Genomic DNA, 20,522 nt, shown 5'->3' with positions numbered 1-20,522 from the left:
GAAGACATACAAATGGCAAACAGAGGAGGGCACAGTGGGTCACACCTGTAATCCCAGCACTTTGGGAGGCCAAGGCGGGCAGAACACTTGAGGTCAGGAGTTCAAGACCAGCCTGGCCAACATAGTGAAACCCCGTCTCTACTAAAACTACAAAAATTAGCCAGTCATGGTGGCAGGCACCTGTAATCCCAGCTTCTCAGGAGGCTGAGACATGAGAATCGCTTGAATCCAGGAGGCAGAGGTTGCAGCGAGCCGGGATCGTGCCATTGCACTCCAGCCTGGGTGACAGAGTGAGACTCTGTCTCAAAAACCAAATGGTTAATAGACATGTGAAAAGGTTTTTGACATAATTGATCATCAGAGAAATGTAAAAAACATTTTCTTTGCTCATCCAAAACTACAGTGAAATATCATCTCATCTCAGCTAAACTGGCTTTTATCCAAAAGACAGGCAATAACAAATGCCAACAAGGATATAGAAGAAAGGGAACCCTCATACACTTTTAGTGGGAATGTAAATTAGTACAACCACTATGAAGAACAGTTTGGAGGTTCCTCAAACAACTAAAAATATAGTTGTCATATGATCCAGCAATCCCACTGCTAGGTATATACCATAATGAAAGCAAATCACTATATTGAGGAGATATCTGCATTCCCATGCTTATTGCAGCACTGTCCACAATAGCCAAAATTTGGAAACAACCTAAGTGTACATCAGCAGATGAATGGATAAAGAAAACATGGTGCATATACACAATGGAGTACTATTCAGCCATAAAAAACGTATGAGAGCTTATCATTTGCAATAACATAGATGGAAATGGAGATCATTACATTAAGTGAAATAAACCAGGCACAAAAAGACAAACTTTTCATATTCTCACTTACGTGGGAGCTAAAAATTAAAACAATTGAACACATGGAGATAGTAGAATGATGGTTACCAGAGGCTGAGAAGGGAAGTAGGTGGGGGATGTTTAATGGGTACAAAAAATAATTAGAAAGAATGAATAAAATTTATTATTTGAAAACACAACAGAGTGACTATAGTCAATAACAATCTAATTGTACATTTAAAAATAACTAAAAGGTATAACTGGATTGTTTGTAACACAAAAGATAAATGTTTGAAGTGACTGATACCCCATTTACCCTGATATGATTATTATGCCTTGAGTGACTGTATCAAAATATCTCATATACCCAATAAATATATACACCTGCAATGTACCCCAAAAATTAAAAATTCAAACCATTTAAAAATTAAAAATAGATATTTTGTTGCTAAAAAATGCTAACAGTCATCAGAATCTTCAGCAACTTGTCATCTTTTTGCAGTAGGAGGGTCTTGCCTCAATGATATTAAGGGCTGCTAACTGGTAATGGTTGCTGAAGGTTGGGGTGGCTATGGCAATTTCTTAAGAGAAGATAAAATGAAGTTTGCCATATAAATTGACTGTTCCTTTCACAAAAGATTTCTCTGTGGCATGCAACGCTGTTTGAAAGCATTTTACCCACAGAACTTTCAAAATTAGAGTCTATTTGGGTGTTAAAACTTAATGGCAAAACAAACAAACAAAAAAATAGAGCCTATGCTCTCAAGCTCTGCTACTGCTTTATCACCTATGTTTATGTAACATTCTAAATTCTTTGTTGTCACTTCAACAACTTTTACAGCATCTTCACCAGGAGTAGGTTCCATCTGAAAAAAAAAAAATGGTTTTTTTTTGCTCCATAAGAAGTAACTCCTCATCCATTCAAGTTGGTTTTTCTGTTTGTTTGTTTTCAGAGACAGGGTCTCCATCACCCAAGCTGTAGTGGAGTGCAGTGACATGATCACAGCTCACCACAGCCTCAAATTCCTAGGCTTAAGCAATCCTCTCATCTCAGCCTCCCAAGTAGCTAGGACTACAGGTGCACCCCACCACATCCAGCTACTTTTTTAAATTGTATCTTTTATACAGATGGAGTTTCACTATGTTGCCCAGGCTGGTCTCAAACTCCTGGCCTCAAGTAATCCTGCTGCCTCAGCCTCCCAAAGTGATGGGGAGCCACCACACCCAGCCTCTGTTCAAACTGTATCATGAGAATGCAGCAATTCAGTCATGTTTTCAGGCTCCACTTTAGTTCTCTTGCTATTTCCACCACGTATGCAGTTACTTCTTCCAGTGAACTCCTGAATCTCTCAAAGTCATCCATGAGGGATGGAATCAGCTTCTTCTAAATTCCTACTAATGTTGATATTTTGACCTCCTCCCATGAATTTTAATGGCATCTAGAATGGTGAATTCTTCCAGAAGATTGTCAATTCACTTCACCAAAGTCCATCAAAAGAATCACTATCTATGGCAGCTGCAGCCTTATGTAATGTATTTCTTAAATAATAAGACTTGAAAGTTGAAAGTAGTCCTTGATCCATCTACAGAATGGATGTTGTGTTCGCAGGCACGAAAACAACATCAATTTCTTTGTACATCTCCACCAGAGCTCTTGAGTATCCAGGTACAATGTCAATGAGCAGTAATATTTTGAAAGGCATCTTTTTTTGCTGATAAATGGGTCTCAACAGTAGGCTTAAAATATTCAGTAAGTCATGCTATAAACAGATGTGCCATAATCCAAGCTTTGTTATTCCATTTATAGAACACAGACAGAATAGATTTATCATAATCCTTAAGGGCCCTAAGATTTTCAGAGTGGTAAATAAGCACTGGCTTCATCTTAAAGTCGCCAGCTGCATTAGCCCCTAACAAGAAAGTCAATCTATCCTCCGAAGCCAGACATTGACTTCTCTCTAGGTATGAAAGTTCTAGACAGCAGCATCTTCCAATAGAAGGCTACTTCATCTACAATGATAACGTATTGTTTAGTATAGCCACCTTGATCAATTACCTCAGCTATATATTCTAGATCAGTAGTCCCCAACCTTTTTGACACCAGGGATTGGTTTCATGGAAAACAATTTTTCCGCGGACTGAGGGGTGGCGGTGGAGGGGCATGGTGGGGGCGGGGCGGGGAAATGATTTGGGGATGAAACTGTTCCACTTCAGATCATCCGGCATTAGGGCATTAGAGTCTCATCCTAGATCCCTCACATGTGCAGTTCACAATAGGGTTTGCGCTCCTGTGAAAATCTAATGCTGCTGCTGATCTGACAGGAGGCGGAGCTTAAACGGTAATTCCCCCCCCCCCCCCCCCCCCCCCCCCCCCCCCCCCCCCCCACCTTCTCCAGCTGTGCTTCCTTGTTCCTTACAGGCCAGGGACCAGTACCGGTCCAAGGGCCGGAGGATGGGGACCCCTCTTCTAATTAACTTGCTATAGCTGCCACATCAGCATTTGCTGCTTCACCTTACACTTCTTTCTACATTATGAAGACAGCTTCTTTCCTTAAACTTCATGAACCAACCTCTGCTAGCTTCTAACTTGTCTTCTGCAACTTCCTCAGGTCTCTCAGCCTTCACAAAATTGAAGAGAGTTAGGGCTTTGGTCTGGATTCAGCTTTGGCTTAAGGGAATGTTGTGGCTGGTTTGATCTTCTATCCAGACCACGCAAACGTTCTTCATATTGGCGGTAAGGCTGTTTCACTTTCTTATCATTCATGTGTTCACTGGAGTAGCACTTTTAATTTCCTTCAAAAACTTCTCCTTTGCATCCACAACTTGGCTGTCTGGTGCAAGGGGGCCTATCTCAGCTTTCAACATGCCTTCTGCACTAAGCTGAATCATTTCCAGCTTTTGATTTAAAGTGAGAGATATGCAACTTTTCCTTTCACTTGAAACCTAGAAACCATTGTAGAGTTCTTAACTGGCCTCATTTCAGTATTATTGTGTAAGGGAACAGATAGGTCCAAGGGGAGGGAGAGAGATGGTAGAATAGCCTGTCAGTGGGGCAATCAGAACACACATTGATTGATTGATTGCTGTCTTCTATGGGTGTGGTTTGTGGTGCCCCAAAACAATTACAACGGTGATTTCAACTTCTCACTGATTATAGATCACCATAGCAGATTTATGAGAAGAAAAATAATAAACGCAATCATATTGGTAGTGTTCTAGTCCTAGATACGTTCATGCATGTTCATTTTATTGATAAGCACCATAACTTCAATTTCATATGCATAAAAATGTTCAAAAAAGTGTACATTCTCTTTTAGTACTGTAGTGAGTCAACACTCCCCAACAAAAACTGGATTTCCTGAAAAACAGGTTAAGGTAGCAGGTGGCAGGGGGATGCTTTTCAGAATGCCAAAGGTCAACATGTATCATCTTCTGCAAGTAAAATGTACGTATATGCATACCTTTCCTTCAGTTTAAGACAAGGGGGTGTCGTGGGGAATTATCGTGTAAAACTTCACCACTACCTTAACCATAAAAATCAAGTATGTGCTTTTCTTTGGTTTGTTGGTCAAAGAAAAAATTACAACTCAGAAAACTTTCTTGGAGATGCCTATGCTCAGTGTATCCAAACTTTAGGCATGTCGGGTACAATATTGATTTACAAAAAGTTCCTCTAATCAATCCTGAGCTAGTAACTTACTGTGGAAAGAGTAATTGATCACAGCCATCCCTCCAACTGGAGTCAACTTTCATGACTGTTCTGATTTCCTTTATTTTGGGGCAGTTCATCCAAACTTCTAATTAAACGGCAACTACCTCACTTTTGATAAGTGGTTTACAAGAAACAGCAACAACAAAGCAGTTGCGGAGGAAAGAAAAGAAACACAGTTAAAAAAAAAAAGGAAAAGAAATCTCCCAGGAGAAAGGGATGTGGAAGCTGAAACTACAGACAATTTCCACACTAAGACTTCCAAAAGCATATGCAAGATCGGAGCAAAACTTTCAAGTGCTCTTTTTCAGTGTAATGCTAGCGACGAAGTTCAGCTTGGAAAGCCCAGGGCTTAAAAAAAAAAAAAACAACAAAAAAGACAATATGTAGAATCGTTTGGCTTCAGCAAAACCCACCGCAAAGATGGCGGTGGGACTAAGCCCCTTCTCCCGACGCCGAAGCCTCTCGCCTCACATTTCCCACAAACCCTTCTTGGCGCCCCGCTCGCCGAAACCTGCCCGGCCGGTGCCCGGCCACTGCGCACGCGCAGAACGACGTCACGTGCGCTCCCAGGGCTTGGCGGAGCTGGCAGGAGGGGCCTTGCCAGCTTCCGCCGCCGCGTCGCTTCAGGTCTCGGACGGCGGATTCGCGCTGCCTCCGCCGCTGCGGGGCAGCCGGGGGGCAGGGAGCCAAGCGAGGGGTGCGCGTTGGCGCGGCCATGGGACTGAGCCGGATCCGGTGACAGCAGGGAGCCGAGCGGCCCGGGCCCTGAGCGCGTCTTCTCCGGGGGGCCTCGCCCTCCTGCTCGCGGGGCCGGGGCTCCTGCTGCCGTTGCTGGCGCTGCTGCTGGCTGTGGCGGCGGCCAGGATCATGTCGGGTCGCCGCTGCGCCGGCGGGGGAGCGGCCTCCGCGAGCGCGGCGGCCGAGGCCATGGAGCCGGCCGCCCGAGAGCTATTTGAGGCGTGCCGCAACGGGGACGTGGAGCGAGTCAAGAGGCTGGTGACGCCTGAGAAGGTGAACAGCCGCGACACGGCGGGCAGGAAATCTACCCCGCTGCACTTCGCCGCAGGTAACCGGGGCCAGCGTTCCCTCGCCTCGCTCCAGACACCCACCTGCGCACCCGGGGCCCACAGGCCTGAAACCAGTGCTCCTCCGCCCCCCGACCTTTCTCCAGGGCTCAGGTCCTGGTGATCTCGCTCTCTTCCAGTGGGGACTGAGGAGATTAGGGGTGGGGTGAGCGTGCCCACTCACTGGAAGTTTTTGTTTTGTTTTTTTGCCGGGGGTGGGGGGTGGTTTGGGGTTTTGGCTTTGTTTTGTTTTACAGTATCAACAATACCTGTACCAACTTCCGGTCTTGTTACCCTAGAAGGCCTCTACGTAGACACAAGAAAGAGTAGGGGAAGTAGTTGATAGACCTTATGATTTAAAAGGTCAGTTATCTCCAAAATTTTTCGTTCTTGCGAGTTCCATTTGGGTTAAGGTCTTGAAAGACTTTGTAAAATACAAGGAAGTAATTTCGGAGGAGTAACTTAACAGGACCTTCACACATTAGCATTAGTTAGTTTATCAGAATAGCCAATCATTACGAAGTTTCTGGAGAACTGGAAATAGGCAAGTTTGGGAGAACTGAAATCTGACTTAGGCTGGGTGCGGAAAGCCTTAGACGCACACACACACAAACACACACACACACACACACAAGTTGGGGTGGAAAGTAGTAGTGTAAGAGAAAAGCTGGTGCAAGTACTTTAGTTTGAATCTAGAATTTAAGTTGGGACTAACCTTGCTTCATTCTGAAATTTAGATCGTTTGAATTACATTACTATATAGTAGTTTCACTTCATGATATAAGCATGTTAAATTTAGTCGAAGAATTTAAAAGAGCCTTAGATGGAATATTCAGCTTATTTCCATAAAACATGCATGCTTTTCAGTTGTAGGAAAGATTATGACTTTTTCTAACTTCAGGTGAGTCATACGTGATTGAAAATGGGAGTACCTCTTCTTACCTCTGACAATCCTGGTTTTTTGTTTTGTGTATTTCATGAATGTTTAAAACAATTTTTTAAAAAATCAGGGAATACTTTTAAAGTACTCCTGTTCTTTTGGAGCCAGGTTGATGAAGAGAAAAGGAGCAGTGAGAAAGATTTCCTGTTTCACAGATACTACTTTTACACTTTCTACGAATTGGAGATTTGTTCGCTTTAACCTATTCCGGGTTTTAAATGTAAATACTACCAGGAGGTATGCTTTTTTGACCAATTGCACCTTTGTTGGATTTCCACTGGGGAGTCTTTTAAAAAGAAGAAAGTTTGGAGAATCTAGGTGGCAGAATTAAAAACAGTTTGTGGGCAATGGAAAGAGAAGGAAGAATACGTAAGTCAAATGACACCTAGTTAGCCTTTTTGCCTGAAATTTTGGTGGTAAGTGCTGCCGTTCTTGAGCTAATTTAGATTGTCCTGTTTGACCATGTAGTCAACATTTAAACAACTGGTTTGGCAAACTGTCACGATCAACTGATACATAAGCCAAAGGGTAGGGTTACTTAGATTCTGTTCAGTTGATCTGTGGGATAAAAATAACCAAGAAAGATCTTAGTTGCTACCTTTTAAGAATTTGGTGTATTAGTGAGTTCATATCTGAAAATAGTAATATTTAGAGATGTAAGGTTATGGTGTTAGATCCTCACTGACCTTGTTCCTTCTCTACTTTCCCGCCTTCAGTTCTGTACCAACATTTCAAAGCATTTTTTTACATAGGTTTCATTTTGTTTGTTTAAGTTTGGAAAACTTAATATTTTGGAAACCAACCCACCACTCGCAACTTACCCAAATTATCAGGTATAGGTTATAAAATTAAGAGGTAGAGGTATGAAAAGGGACTAATAAAAATTATGAGGTGGGGGTTCTTCATTCAACCAGAGCTTTTAAAGTCCTGCACTTCTATCATATAAGAAACTTTTTAAAAAACTGGCTTTGTAAATTTAATCTGAATTTTAGGTTCATCAGAGAAAAGCTCTTTAAGTGCATCTAACTACTTTTTCACTTAATGTATGGAGAATACATTTTATAATCTGTTGTAGGTAGTGAGTTATCAGTCATGTTAATGTGCCTGCAAGCGTACTGTTGGAAGTTCAGCACAGGTGGTGGTATTATGTAACTGCCTGACCAAGCAGTTTCTTGTGTTTGTACATCAGTCATAGAGTTAGCTGTTGGAGGTGATGGGGGACATAATTATTTTAAAATTTTTTATAGCCAGTTAAAGTTTGGAGATTTTATTAGAGGAGGCATGTTTTTTGTCTTTTTGTTTTGATTCCCAAGTAGTATTAGCACTGAGAGGTGCGTGCAGACCACAGAAAATGAAAATCAGTTTAGAAAACATTTGGTTTAATTTCATCCCCAAAAGTTAGTTCAATTAAAAGAATAATCAGTTGCCAGCACCAAGACAGTTAAATTCTATTAATGAGGAAGACAGTCAGCATAAACAGGAATTTTCCTTCTAATAGGTGATTTTTTATTATTGCACTAGATTGCATACTTTTCTTCTAGATAAATATTATTTAAGAAGTAATTCCTTAGGAGAAAAATGACTCTGAAAATTGTTTCCTTTTCAGTCCGCCTGCCACTGCCCCCGACCATACACAGATATACACAAGATAGGAATAATTTTTTTTTTTTTTTTTTTTGAGACAGAGTCTAGCTCTGTCTCCCAAGCTGGGGTGCAATGGCACGATCTCAGCTCACTGCAACCTCCATCTCCCAGGTTCAAGCAATTCTCCTGTCTCAGCCTCCTGAGTAGCTGGGATTACAGGTATGTACCACCACGCCCGGCTAATTTTTGTATTTTTAGTAGAGACAGGGTTTCACCATGTTGGTCAAGCTGGTCTCAAACTCTTGATCTCGTGATCCGCCTGCCTCGGCCTCCCAAAGTACTGGGATCACAGGCGAGAGCCGCCGTGCCTGGCCAGGAATGATTTTTTCCAACACGTAACAGAACTTGTAGAGGCAAGTTGGTGGTAGGGTGGCTGTTGCTCTAATTTTACTAAAAGCAAAAGTATCTGAAATTCTTGACAGTTAATGCCCTAGAAAACAACAGATTTCAGTAAAGAAGACTCTGCTTCTCTGAGCTTATTTCTAAACTTGGGGAGAAAGTCATCTTGATGTCATAGAAATGAAAGAAATATGTGGCATTCCTTACTATCTTAGAACTCTTGGAGTAGAGGTAGAAGCTTGCATTGTAGAGTCCTAGCTAAACAAGGTAACGCTAGTTTTATATTTATAATATGTTACAATTAGTATGAGTATGCTACTGAGCCATATACATTGGACTGGTTAGACTGGACTTGGATTATTATATTCCATTGTGTGAATCAAATATAAGATGGGATTTTTTTTTATTCAGAGGAGGAAAGTGGAATCAGAACGTCTGGAATTTATTGCACAAGCATAGATAGGAAAATTAGTGCTGCTTATTCTAGAGATGAAAGAAGACTCTACCATGTTACCGTCTTCACATATGTGGAAGAATCACAAAGAGTGAGTGGATATTACTTGTGTGGCTTTGGGAGTCAAAACTAAGGCCAGTAGGTGGAAGGTTACAAGTGGTCAGACAACCTTTAACAATATTCAGCCATGGAACTGGCTGGAAGTATCCAAGCAGTGGCTGGACTGGCATTTTTCAGAGATGTTGTAGAGAGGATTTCAGCCTAGTTCAGCCAACAAGTTATAATCTCATTGGTACAAGAAAATGGGATGATTCCTCCAATCGAAGGCTTTGACTGCTCAGCTACCAAAGATATACTAGCTTTTGTGATTGCCATTCATATCTTTTCCCGAAATGATAACTATTGGAGACCTCCAGTAACCTGTCAGTAACATTTCCTTCTTTGGCTGTAGGCCAATATCATAGTTGTAAGAGATGCACAAAATTTATCCAACACTCTTCACCTGAAACTACAATTATAGATTGTTGTTTTAAGGATTGGTTTTTGCTATGGGAGATGTTTAAATCATACATCAGCAGGAAACCCTAGTATCAAATAAAGATCAATCTATTTAGGAATTCATCATCTTTCTTGACTTGTCAAATCTCCCAATGTATTATCAAGATTTTGAGCCATACCTTTGCCCTCAGCTCTTGCTGGATTTAGAGGTAGACAGTTGACTTCAGTAACAAGAGTTTGGAGTACTCCTTTCAGTATTCCCCCATTCAGATGGTCAAAATTTCATCACTGTAGAGGCCATGGCATTCTTTTCCAAGTTTCTACTAATCTGGCCAGACAGTATATCTATCCCAAGTTGAGATGGGCAAAGTCCTCTCCCTTGTATTTTTCATTCTTAAGAAATATATGTGGGAAATACTTTTCTGGATCTTAGCAAACTGAAGTTAATAGTAAATGAGGCCCAGGCACGGTGCCACAGGCTATAATCCCAGCACTCTGGGAGGCAAAGGCAGGAGTATCACCTGAGCTCAAGAGTTCAAGACCAGCCTGGGCAACATGGTAAAACCTCATCTCTACAAAAAAATTGAAAAATGAGCCGGGCATGGTGGCACAGGCCTGACACTTTGGGAGGCAAAGACAGGAGTATCACTTGAGCTTAAGAGTTTAAGAGCAGCCTGGGCAACATGGCGAAACTTCATCTCTACAAAAAAAATAGAAAACTTAGCCAGGCATGGTGGCGCAGGCCTGTAGTACTAGCTACTTGGGAGGCTAAGGTTGGAGGATTACTTGAGCCAAGGCTGCAGTGAGCTGAAATTGCACCATTGCGCTCTAGGCTGGGCAACAGAGGGAAACCTTGTAACACAGAATAGTAAATGAGAGTTTTAAAATGACATTCCTCAGAAAAAATCTGTCACTGAGAGTCCTGACTGACTGTTGCTTGAAAGCTGGAGGCTGTTTGATTATACCTTCCAATCTCCCAGACCACAGGAGCTTTGTTTTGTGGCATTTGTTGACATTTTTCCAGAACTTTGCCTTTGGACAAAACCCTGTGTGATAGCCTACCTTTAGATATTGCAAGACATCACCATCTCATATGGGACCAATGGTATTATCAGTGATTAATCCCACCTTTGGACTATAAAAGACAGGAGAGGAATAGCACTTAGTTAAACTTCCTAAGAGTCTAAGTTGGTTTCTCTGTAGGGACTTGACTGCCTCACAGCTTTTGGGAAGCCATTCAGATGAAAGCATGTTTCCAGTATAGCAGCAAAATATGATACTATTAACAATAGTCATGGTTGGCAACCAGTACCTGGAGCTGCTGAAACTGATGGCATCTAGATAAGTAATAAATTTGACAAGAGGCTACTTTCTCTGTTTTCACAAATCATTAACACCATATTCTTTGTGAGGGTCCTTTCCTATTCCAGCAGAGTATTAGATATGCATTAAACAAATGTTTGTCAAGTCCTACTATATGCCAGACACTGACCTTGTCCCTGAGTCAACTGAAATGAATAAGACACAATACCTGCCATTAACTGACACGTGGTTAATGTGGTCAACAAATACACTTTACAGATAGGTCTGCTTTGCTTCACTGTAAGCACTGTGTAGTAGGTTCATACTCTGTGTATGGTTTCATCAGGATTTTCACAAGTAGAACAGTGTTTGAAGTTGAGTGCTGTTCCATAATTACAAAATAAACTACAGTATGTCCTGAGCAGCCATGACTACCAACTTTATTTAGGCTTCTGGTTCCTCATAAAGAGATCCTTAGAATATGGAGATTGATATTGACTCTGAGGATATGCCTATTTATGTTCTACCTGGCCAGTGAGAATGTGATCAGAATATACCCTGCAAAGCATTTTTTCTTTCAGAAATTGATGCTTAACAGAAGTACTTTGAACTATTCTTGAGACCATAACAATAGGGATTTTATCAAGGATTACTCCTCAGTTTGGGAGGTATGATTTTTTTGGGGGTCAGGGGTGAGACACAGAGTTTCACTCTTGTCGCCCAGGCTGGAGTGCAGTGGTGCGATCTTGGCTCACTTCAACCTCCACCTCCCAGGTTCAAGCAATTCTCCTGCCTCCTGCTTCAGCTTCCCAAGTAGCTGGGATTACAGGCATGTACCACCATGCCTGGCTAATTTTTATATTTTTAGTAAAAACGGGGTTTCACCATGTTGACCACGGTGGTCTCGAACTCCTGACCTCAGGTGATCCACCCACATCTGCCTCCCAAAGTGCTGGGATTACAGGTGTGAGCCTCAGCGCCCAGCCAGGAAGTATCTTAAATCTAAAGATTTCGCTAGACTCCAAACAGCTGGTTTTTTTGTTTTTTGTTTTTTGGTTTTTTTTACATAGCTACCTATTGACTGCTTCCAAATAATTTAAGTGCCCAAGATGTGGCTTCAAACTTTCAAAATCTCAGACTCTTCATCTACTGTCTCAGCGTAGCAGATTACATTCACTCACATATTGTAGTTCTTACCTTATGAGTGTAAAATCATACTGACCTCTACTATCAGTCACCAGACTGGTTTCAGACATCTTAATGACTAGGAAATCATGTTGATACAAGCATTGACACAAGTAATCTGTGTCTTGGAATGTTGGTAACTATGTGGGTATAATCACTTTACCCATTCTACCCATATCGATTGCCTCAGCTAAAACTTAGTTTCAGTAATGTCTTTCTCTTTAACTCTGATTTCACACAACCCTCTTCTCTTTCCAGTCTTATTTTGACAGAAAGCTACTACTTGACCTTCTTTTAGATCACCAATCCTTTGGGACAGATATCTTCCCACTTGACACTGTCTCTTGTAACAGCTAGATGTTTTACTCCAGCTATTTCTGTGCACACCTAACTCTCCTTTCTGGGGGAGTTAGCCTGTGAGTCACCATTTTGATTACTTCAGATATGCTTATTACTGCTGAAGAATAGTAATCCTTATTCTAAAATGCTTGCGTACATCAAATAACTTTATAGAGTTAGCTTTACAACTTTTTCTTTATTTTGATTCTTTTTCTCTTACTTTCCAAATTAAGAAGCCTTTTTCTAAAAGCATTTCCTGCAGGTGGGTGCTAAGTGGTTGGGATAGCAGAACCATAGATTAGGGCAACTGTGGATAGCCTACTTGGGGAGGACAGTGTGATCAGCAATGCCCAGGAAGTGATCAGGAAGGAAGACTGAAGTCAGGGCTAATGACAGCAAGAGCTGACCTTCACCTCTTTGAAATTTTACTACTTGGCTTCTGCAGTGCCATTCTTTCTTAGTTTTACTTCTCAGTCTCTTTTTCATATACCGTGATACCGTGATACATTGATTCAGCAAATATCAACAAATTGCTCTGTACCGTGTACTCTGAAGGATGCTGGGGAAGTAGTCATGAATTAAAATGCACATGGCTCTTGTCCTTCATGGAACTAAGAGTCTAGAAAATGCTGGGTGCGGTGGCTCGTGCCTGTAATCCCAGCACTTTGGGAGGCCGAGGTGGGTGGATCACAAGGTCAGGAGATCGAGACCATCCTGGCTAACACGGTGAAACCCTGTCTCTAGTAAAAATACAAAAAAAATTAGCTGGGCATGGTGGCGGGTGCCTGTAGCCCCAGCTACTCCGACGGCTGAGGCAGGAGAATGGCTGGTGTGAACCTGGGAGGCGGAGCTTGCAGTGAGCCGCGATCGCGCCACTGCACTCCAGCCTGGAGGACAGAGCGAGACTCCGTCTCAAAAAAAAAAAAAAAAAAGAGTCTAGAAAATAAGTAAAGAGTAATTACAAATTTTAATAAGTGCCAAGAAATACTGCTATGAACAGCAAAGACAAAAATCCCTGCTGGTATGGAGCTTGCATTCTAGTGAAGGAGGTGGGAGATAGACCAACTAAATGGTGTGAAGATAGAAAAAAATGTGGATGGGCAGAAGGGACTATTTTAGATAGGATGATCGGGGATAGCCTTCTTAAGGTGGTGACATTTAAACAAACCAGGTAGTGAGTAGAAGTAGGATGCTTTGTGCAAGGGAAGAGCATTCCAAGCAGAAGGGCAGCATGTACCAAGTCAATGGCATACTTGACAAACTGAAAGAAAGCTATATTATAGTTGGGAAAGGGAAGAATGGTGTGAAGTGAAATTAGAGAAAGTGAGGGCCAGTTCATGAGGGAGCTTTTAAGGCCATAGTCGAGTGTTTGAATTTTATTCTAAGAGCATCAGTGGGAAACCAAGGAATTATTTTAAACAGGGCTGTGATATGATTATTTTTAAAAGGTCACTAGAGACAGAAGTGGAAATGAGAGACCTATTTAGGGGAGACTATTGCAGGAACTTATGCTGGAGGTGATAGTGTTTGGAGTAAGGTAATATCAGTGGAAATAGAAGTTAGAAACATGTTGAGTTTGTTTTCCACATACCTTGAATATCTGGAAGGAAATATGTTAAGTAAACATTCTGGAATTTGGGTGAAAAGTCTAGACTGGAGATTTAAATTTGAGGGTTGTGCATCTAGGTGGTATTTAAAGCCGTGGGATCAGATAAGATTATCTAAAAAGAGGTTAGAGAACTGAGTCTTGAGGAATCCCAGCATTTAGAAATTGGGTAGAGGAAGCAATAAGCCCTCAGTGAGATATGACATGTCTAAAACTTGGACTCCTCATCTTCTGCCACAAATCTATTTTCATCTGCAGCCTTGCCCCCATTTCAGTTGATGGCAACTTCACTCTTCCATTACACAGGCCAAAAACCTTGGCAGTAGTGTGTGTAGTAGTAAGATTGGAAACAACCTAACTATGTATGAGAATTGAACTAGTTACATTTTGACTCTCCCAGTTAAAAAAATATATGCAATACTGATAGAAGTTGATTTCTGGGATATTATTAATAGCAGATTTTTTTTAAGAAAGAAAGAAAGATGTAAACACTGTCTTTAAAGATATATATTAACAGATGTTTGCTTGCATGTATGTAAAATAACTTCAAGGTATGTGGAAAAAAAAAAAGTGATAACCAGAAGGAAGGAAACTGGGAAGCTGGGAATAGGGGTGGGAGGAAGGCTTCACCAGCCATGTGACTATTACCTATCATGTTCACATGAACCATGTGGATATACTATCCTAACCAAATCAGTCTTAATCTTAGCCCTTATCATCTGTCACCTAGACTATGGCACATAGCATTCTAAAACCTTAAGGACATATCTACCGCCTATCTCTGCATTTGATTCATTTATTCACACAATTGCCAAGGTGATCTTTCTTAAAAAAAAAACAGTCACTGCCCTAAACACATCATTCTGTGACTAATGATGTGTTGTAGCAGTATTTTTCCAACTGTTTCCAAGAGGTGCTCAGAGATGCAGGAATATTTTCTTTTGGATCTTTGTGAGGGGAAGAAGGAGGATTCAACCAGAGTAGTTTTTATTTTGTTCAGTTAATTTGCAATTCTATGAATGCCAACTATGTACTAGGCATTGGGTATTTAGCAGTAAACGTAACCTGTACCTATTATAATCTTAAATAAGATCTAATTGAAATCTGTCTGGGCCCGGTGCAATGGCTCATGCCTGTAATCCCCGCACTTTGGGAGGCTGAGGCTGGTGGATTATTTGAGGTCAGAAGTTTGAGACCAGCCTGGCCAACATGGCAATACCCCATGTCTACTAAAAATACAAAAAAGAATTAGCCAGGCATGATGGTGCGCACCTGTAGTCCCAGCTACTAGGGAAACTAAGGCAAGAGAATCGCTTAAGCCCGGGAAGCAGAGGTTGCAGTGAGCCGAGATCACGCCATTGCACTCCAGCCTGGGTGACAGAGCAAGACTCTGTCTCAAAAAACAAAACAAAACCTGCTATCTGAAAACAGTTTGAAAAACACTAATTTATGGGACAAAGGCCAGGTGCTACCTTAGCCTGACATACTCCTTTTTGTTGTCGTTTTGTTTTTTGTTTTTTGTTTTTTTTTTTTGAAACGGAGTCTCACTCTGTCTCCCGGGCTGGAATGCAGTGGCCCAATCTCGGCGTGCTGCAAGGTCCATCTCCCGGGTTCACGCCATTCTCCTGCCTCAGGCTCCCGAGTAGCTGGGACTACAGGCGCCTGCCACAACACCCGGCTAATTTTTTTTTTTTTTTCTTAGTAGGGACAGAGTTTCACCATGTTAGCCAGGATGGTCTCGATCTCCTGACCTCATGATCCACCCTCCTCGGCCTCCCAAAGTGCTGGGATTCGCCCGGCCAGCCTGATATTCTCCTGATCTAGCATCTGCCCACTTTGGCATTCTGCATCCTGGCTGTTATGGAGCATTTGTTCGTTCTTTTTTTTCTTTTCTTTTCTTTTCTTTTCTTTTCTTTCTTCTTCTTCTTTTTTTTTTTCTGAGATGGAGTCTCACTCTGTTACCCAGGCTGGAGGGCGGTGGCGTGATCTTGGCTCACTACAGCCTACACCTGCCGAGTTCAAGCAATTCTCATTCCTCAGCTTCCCGTGTAGCTGGGATTACAGGCACGTGCCACCACACCTGGCTAATTTTTTGTATTTTTAGTAGAGACTGAGTTTCACCATGCTGGCCACGCTGGTCTTGAACTCCTGACCTTGTGATCTGCCTACCTGGGCCTCCCAAAGTGCTGGGATTACTGGCGTGAGCCACTGTGCCCAGCCCAAGCATTTATTCTTTCATACCTCCATGTCTGTGTACATTTTGTTTCTTTCTTGCTCATCTCCTTTCCCTCACCTCTCCCTCCTCTTCTCATTTTCCTAATGATCGCTTATTTTTCTGGAAGCTTTCAGCTTAGGTGTCATCACTGGAATCGCCTTAGGCAAGTCTTTTCCATTCTCTGCTTTCCCCTAGTTTAGGAGTTCCCTTCTTTAAGCTCTAGTAGCACTTTATGTATACGTAGCAATTATATTGTATTGAAATTTAAAATCTTCATATCTTAAATTATGAGCTCTTTGAGAGGGGGAAGAATCAAAGATACAAAGATACTCATCTTTGTGACCACAGAGCCCAGCAATGTTAAAACAAAAATAGTTAATCTTTTCAACTATCTTTAGTTCTTCCATCAGGTGCAACCAGGCCAACCCCAGGCATCAACCTTAGAAATGTTGTACCATTACTTTCTTATCTGTTCTCATTGCTGGTCATCTTGGAAGAACTGCGGTCAGACTTGGTGGCTTTAAGAATAGAATGGAGAAATTTCAGAAGAGTGAGCAGTTCCTTTCTTTCTACCCAAACACATTATAGACCTCTCTCCATCTGCTTTAACATATGCCTGAAAGCCTTGTCATTTTACAACTAGGTGTAAAAAGATTTTAAGTACTAATATATAGGAATGATAAGAGATTGAAACTCATTGATACTAGATCTGCAAATCAGTATAAATAAATAATCAGACTTTTTTTGTTTTATTTGATTTGGGGGCAGTTGAGCAGAACTGTGGAATGTTGGTACCTAAAGGAGGCCTCCTACATGGAAAGAAGTTATATATGTGTTGTGCAAGTGACAAAGTAGGGACTCCTTTGAAGACACTGGATTTTATACTTTTGCCTGGGGTTATCTCTCTGTGTCTCACTACGTAGACAAATATTAGCTGTAAGTGGATCTTTTTTTGTTGCTTCTCATAGTCCCCCCAGTTTAGCAGAAACGTTCTATGAGATAGATGTGGGAAAGGAATTCTGTCACTGTATCATAAGGTTGTGATTTACGTATTTAAGTTTTATACTTTGAACATCTGAAAATGTATACATACTAAATACACAGAACTCTGAGCTTTCAGTCACTTATTTTGTGTTCTTTCTTTGAGGTTAGTAGTAATAGTACCACCCAAGGCACTACTTAGGTACCACTACTGCTTAGTGGAGAGTCACTCTGGCTTTATCATTAAGGTTAGTTACTGATATATTTCTGATCACCTTTCCATTAATTAGTTCTTGAATTGTTGAGTCTGTTATTATTTTTCAACCTGAAACATTTTAGCATGGATGGTACTTATTCTAATTTGGTATCTTTTCCTTGTTGAACTTACGTGTGGACAATTTGTTTTCACCTAGGTTTTGGGCGGAAAGACGTAGTTGAATATTTGCTTCAGAATGGTGCAAATGTCCAAGCACGTGATGATGGGGGCCTTATTCCTCTTCATAATGCATGCTCTTTTGGTCATGCTGAAGTAGTCAATCTCCTTTTGCGACATGGTGCAGACCCCAATGCTCGAGATAATTGGAATTATACTCCTCTCCATGAAGCTGCAATTAAAGGAAAGATTGATGTTTGTATTGGTAAGGCTGTTAACTTTTCTGACTCTTCCTAATGTTGTAACTATTCTGAATCTGAACTGAATTAATCTGTTCATATCATCAAATTCTGTCAAGCTGAATTTATATATTTAAGAACATCCCATGATTTAATCTAACTACTATTTACTGAGTGTCTTTTTGTGTGTAGTACTGAGCCTAAATTTCTTTGGAGAATGGAATACAAAGTGCCTATTCTCTGGAAACTTGCATTCTCTTGGGAGATAAAATACACAAAGAGCCAGATAAAGGTATGGTGGAAGGGAACAGAGAGTGTTAAGAGGATAATGAGCACAGTGACTTGGCAGGATCAAGTCAAGGCCCTACTTTTTGGAGTCTTTCCAGTGGAGAAAGGGTTAAAAAGGTAGGTGGGGATTTCTTTTTAAAAAGCTTTAAATACCAGGTTAAGGAGCTTGCTATTAGTATGTGTAGGCAGTGTGGAATATTGAAGATTTTTTGAGGAAGGGAACACTGTGATAAGAGTACATAGTATGCAGTCATGCTCCACGTAACTCCATTTCGAAATGGATGACTTACATAAGGGTGGTCCCATAAGATTATAATGGAGCTAAAAAATTCCTGTCACCTACTAACTTCGTAGCAGTCCTAACTTCATAGCACAAGGCATTACTCAGGTTTTTGTGGTGATGCTGGGTTAACAAACCTAGTGCACTGCCAGTCATATAAAGGTATAGCATATGAAATTATGTACACTACATAATACTTGATAATAACCAACTTTGTTACTGGTTTATATATTTACTATACTTTTTATTGTGATTTAATTTTATTGAGTATACTCAGCAATTTAAAAAAAAAAGTTAACTGTAAAACAGCCTCAGGCAGGTGTTCCAGAAGAAGGCATTACTATATGGCAACTCTGTGTGTGTTGTTTTGCCCCTAGAGACCTTCCAGTGGGACAAGATGTGGAGGTGGAAGACAGTAATATTGATGATCCTAAGCCTGTGTAGGCCTAGCTAATATGTGTGTCTATATCTTAGTTTTTAACAGAAAAGTTGTAAAAAAATTTTTTTGAATAGAGAAAGGCTTATAAAATAAAACATAAAGAAAATACTTTTGTATAGCTGTACATAATGTTTATTTTAAGTTGTTATTACAAAAGTCAAAAAGTTTTTATAACTTTAAAAGTTTATAATGTAAAAAGGTTACAGTAAGCTAATTATTGAAGAAATATATTTTTAAAATAAATTTATATAGCTAAGTGTACAGTGTTTATGCAGAGTCTACAGTGATGTACTCTAATATCCTAGACCTTCACATTCACTCATCACTTACCCACTGACTGACTCAGAACAACTTCCAGCCCTGCAAGCTCCATTCATGGTAAATGTCCTATACAGATATACCATTTCTTATCTTTTATACTGTATTTAGACATATTTAGTTACAGATATACTTGCCATTGTATTATAGTTGCCTGCAGTATTCAGTACAGTAACATGCTGTTCAGGTTTGTAGCCTAGGAGGAATAGGCTATACCATGCAGCCTAGGTGTTTGGTAGACTGTACCATCTAGGTTTGTGTAAACATTCTCTGGTGTTGGCACAATGATGGACTCACCTAACAAGGCATTTCTCAAAATATATCCCTGTCATTAAGTGACACATGACTGTATTTTATAAAGAGTAATCTGGTAGGGGACTGGGTAGGATGGATGGCATCAAGGATACCAGTTAGGAAACTGTAAAGTAACCCAGGTGAGAAATGATAGCTACTGAATTATAGGGTTATAGGAGAGTAGAAATGGCAGGATAAGTAAGAAAAGTATATAGTATGTGAAAAGGCTTTTTGAGAGTTTTTATTAACCTGGTATTTGCTTTTGTGAGACAAACAAATTCAAGGATTTTGGACTCATTGCCACCTTAACTCCATTATTTCCTGATGTAAAATAGGGACAGTTGAAATCCTTAACAGATAGAAAGTGAGTTCAGTGCACTAGAAAAAGTCCAGGTGCTCTATACTAGACTTAAATTGGACCTCATCGTCCCCAGCATCCCAAATCACTGTTTATGTCAACCTCACCAGCTTAAATTAGGTCATTTATAAAGATGTGAAATGGATTTCCTGGTTACCTCTGTCCAATTCTCCTTTTCTGTATGTTATCTTAAATTGTTCCTGCCCTACATTCAAATACATCATTTTTACCACATAACCCATCTCTGGTACCTCAGAGTCTTAGACATATAATTAATTAGTTTTAATAATGTAGAGTTTTCCAAAGGTAGTTATAATCTGCACTATCCAATATGGTAGCTAAGAGCTTGAAATGTCTGAATTGAGATGTACTCTAAGGGAAAAAGCATACCACATTTCAGAGACTTAGTACAAAAAAAAAGTAAAATATCTACTTTTATATTGATTATAATATAAATGTAAATATTGAATTTTTGGATGTATTAGGTGAAGTGTGTTCAAATTAATTTGAACTGTTTCTTTTTTTAATGTAGTTACTGGAAAATGTTAAATTATTTATGTGGCTCATGTTTTATTTCTGTTGAACAGCACTGGTATATATAGGAGTAGAGCAGAATGGAAATTCACCCTATCAAAGAACAAGAACTGAGCTTCCTTTCTGCACATATTTGCCTGTCTTCCTCCAGCTCCTTATTTAGAGAGTATACTGGAATATCTTCATAATAATACAAATAATAATATAGTACAGAACAAAACACAATACTTCTCTTTTTTTTTCAGACGGAGTCTTGCTCTGTCACCCAGGCTAGAGTGCAG

General features: G+C 40.5%; 1 protein-coding gene across 5 annotated transcripts in view; it reads left to right on the top strand.

Annotated features, from left to right (window-relative positions):
- The first annotated feature begins 5,049 nt into the window (after nucleotides 1-5,049).
- TNKS2 (tankyrase 2) overlaps nucleotides 5,050-20,522 on the top strand; it is a 66,562-nt gene continuing 51,089 nt past the window's right edge. For 2 of the 5 annotated variants that reach the window (XM_021943472.2, XM_009214962.3), the window contains exons 1-2: nucleotides 5,139-5,617; nucleotides 17,532-17,756. In XM_021943472.2, the coding sequence (XP_021799164.1) occupies nucleotides 5,419-5,617; nucleotides 17,532-17,756 (424 nt within the window). In that variant the 5' untranslated portion in view covers nucleotides 5,139-5,418. Of the gene's footprint in view, nucleotides 5,618-8,447; nucleotides 9,084-17,531; nucleotides 17,757-19,092; nucleotides 19,116-20,522 lie in introns of those variants that run through there. The other 3 variants (XM_003903991.3, XM_021943473.2, XM_021943474.2) reach the window with 3 other exon arrangements.

The sequence above is a fragment of the Papio anubis genome, chromosome 11 (assembly GCF_008728515.1).
Source record: "Papio anubis isolate 15944 chromosome 11, Panubis1.0, whole genome shotgun sequence".
NCBI classification, from domain to species: domain Eukaryota; kingdom Metazoa; phylum Chordata; class Mammalia; order Primates; family Cercopithecidae; genus Papio; species Papio anubis.
Note: the sequence above shows the minus strand (reverse complement) of the source record. Positions and strands in the feature narration are given on the sequence as shown.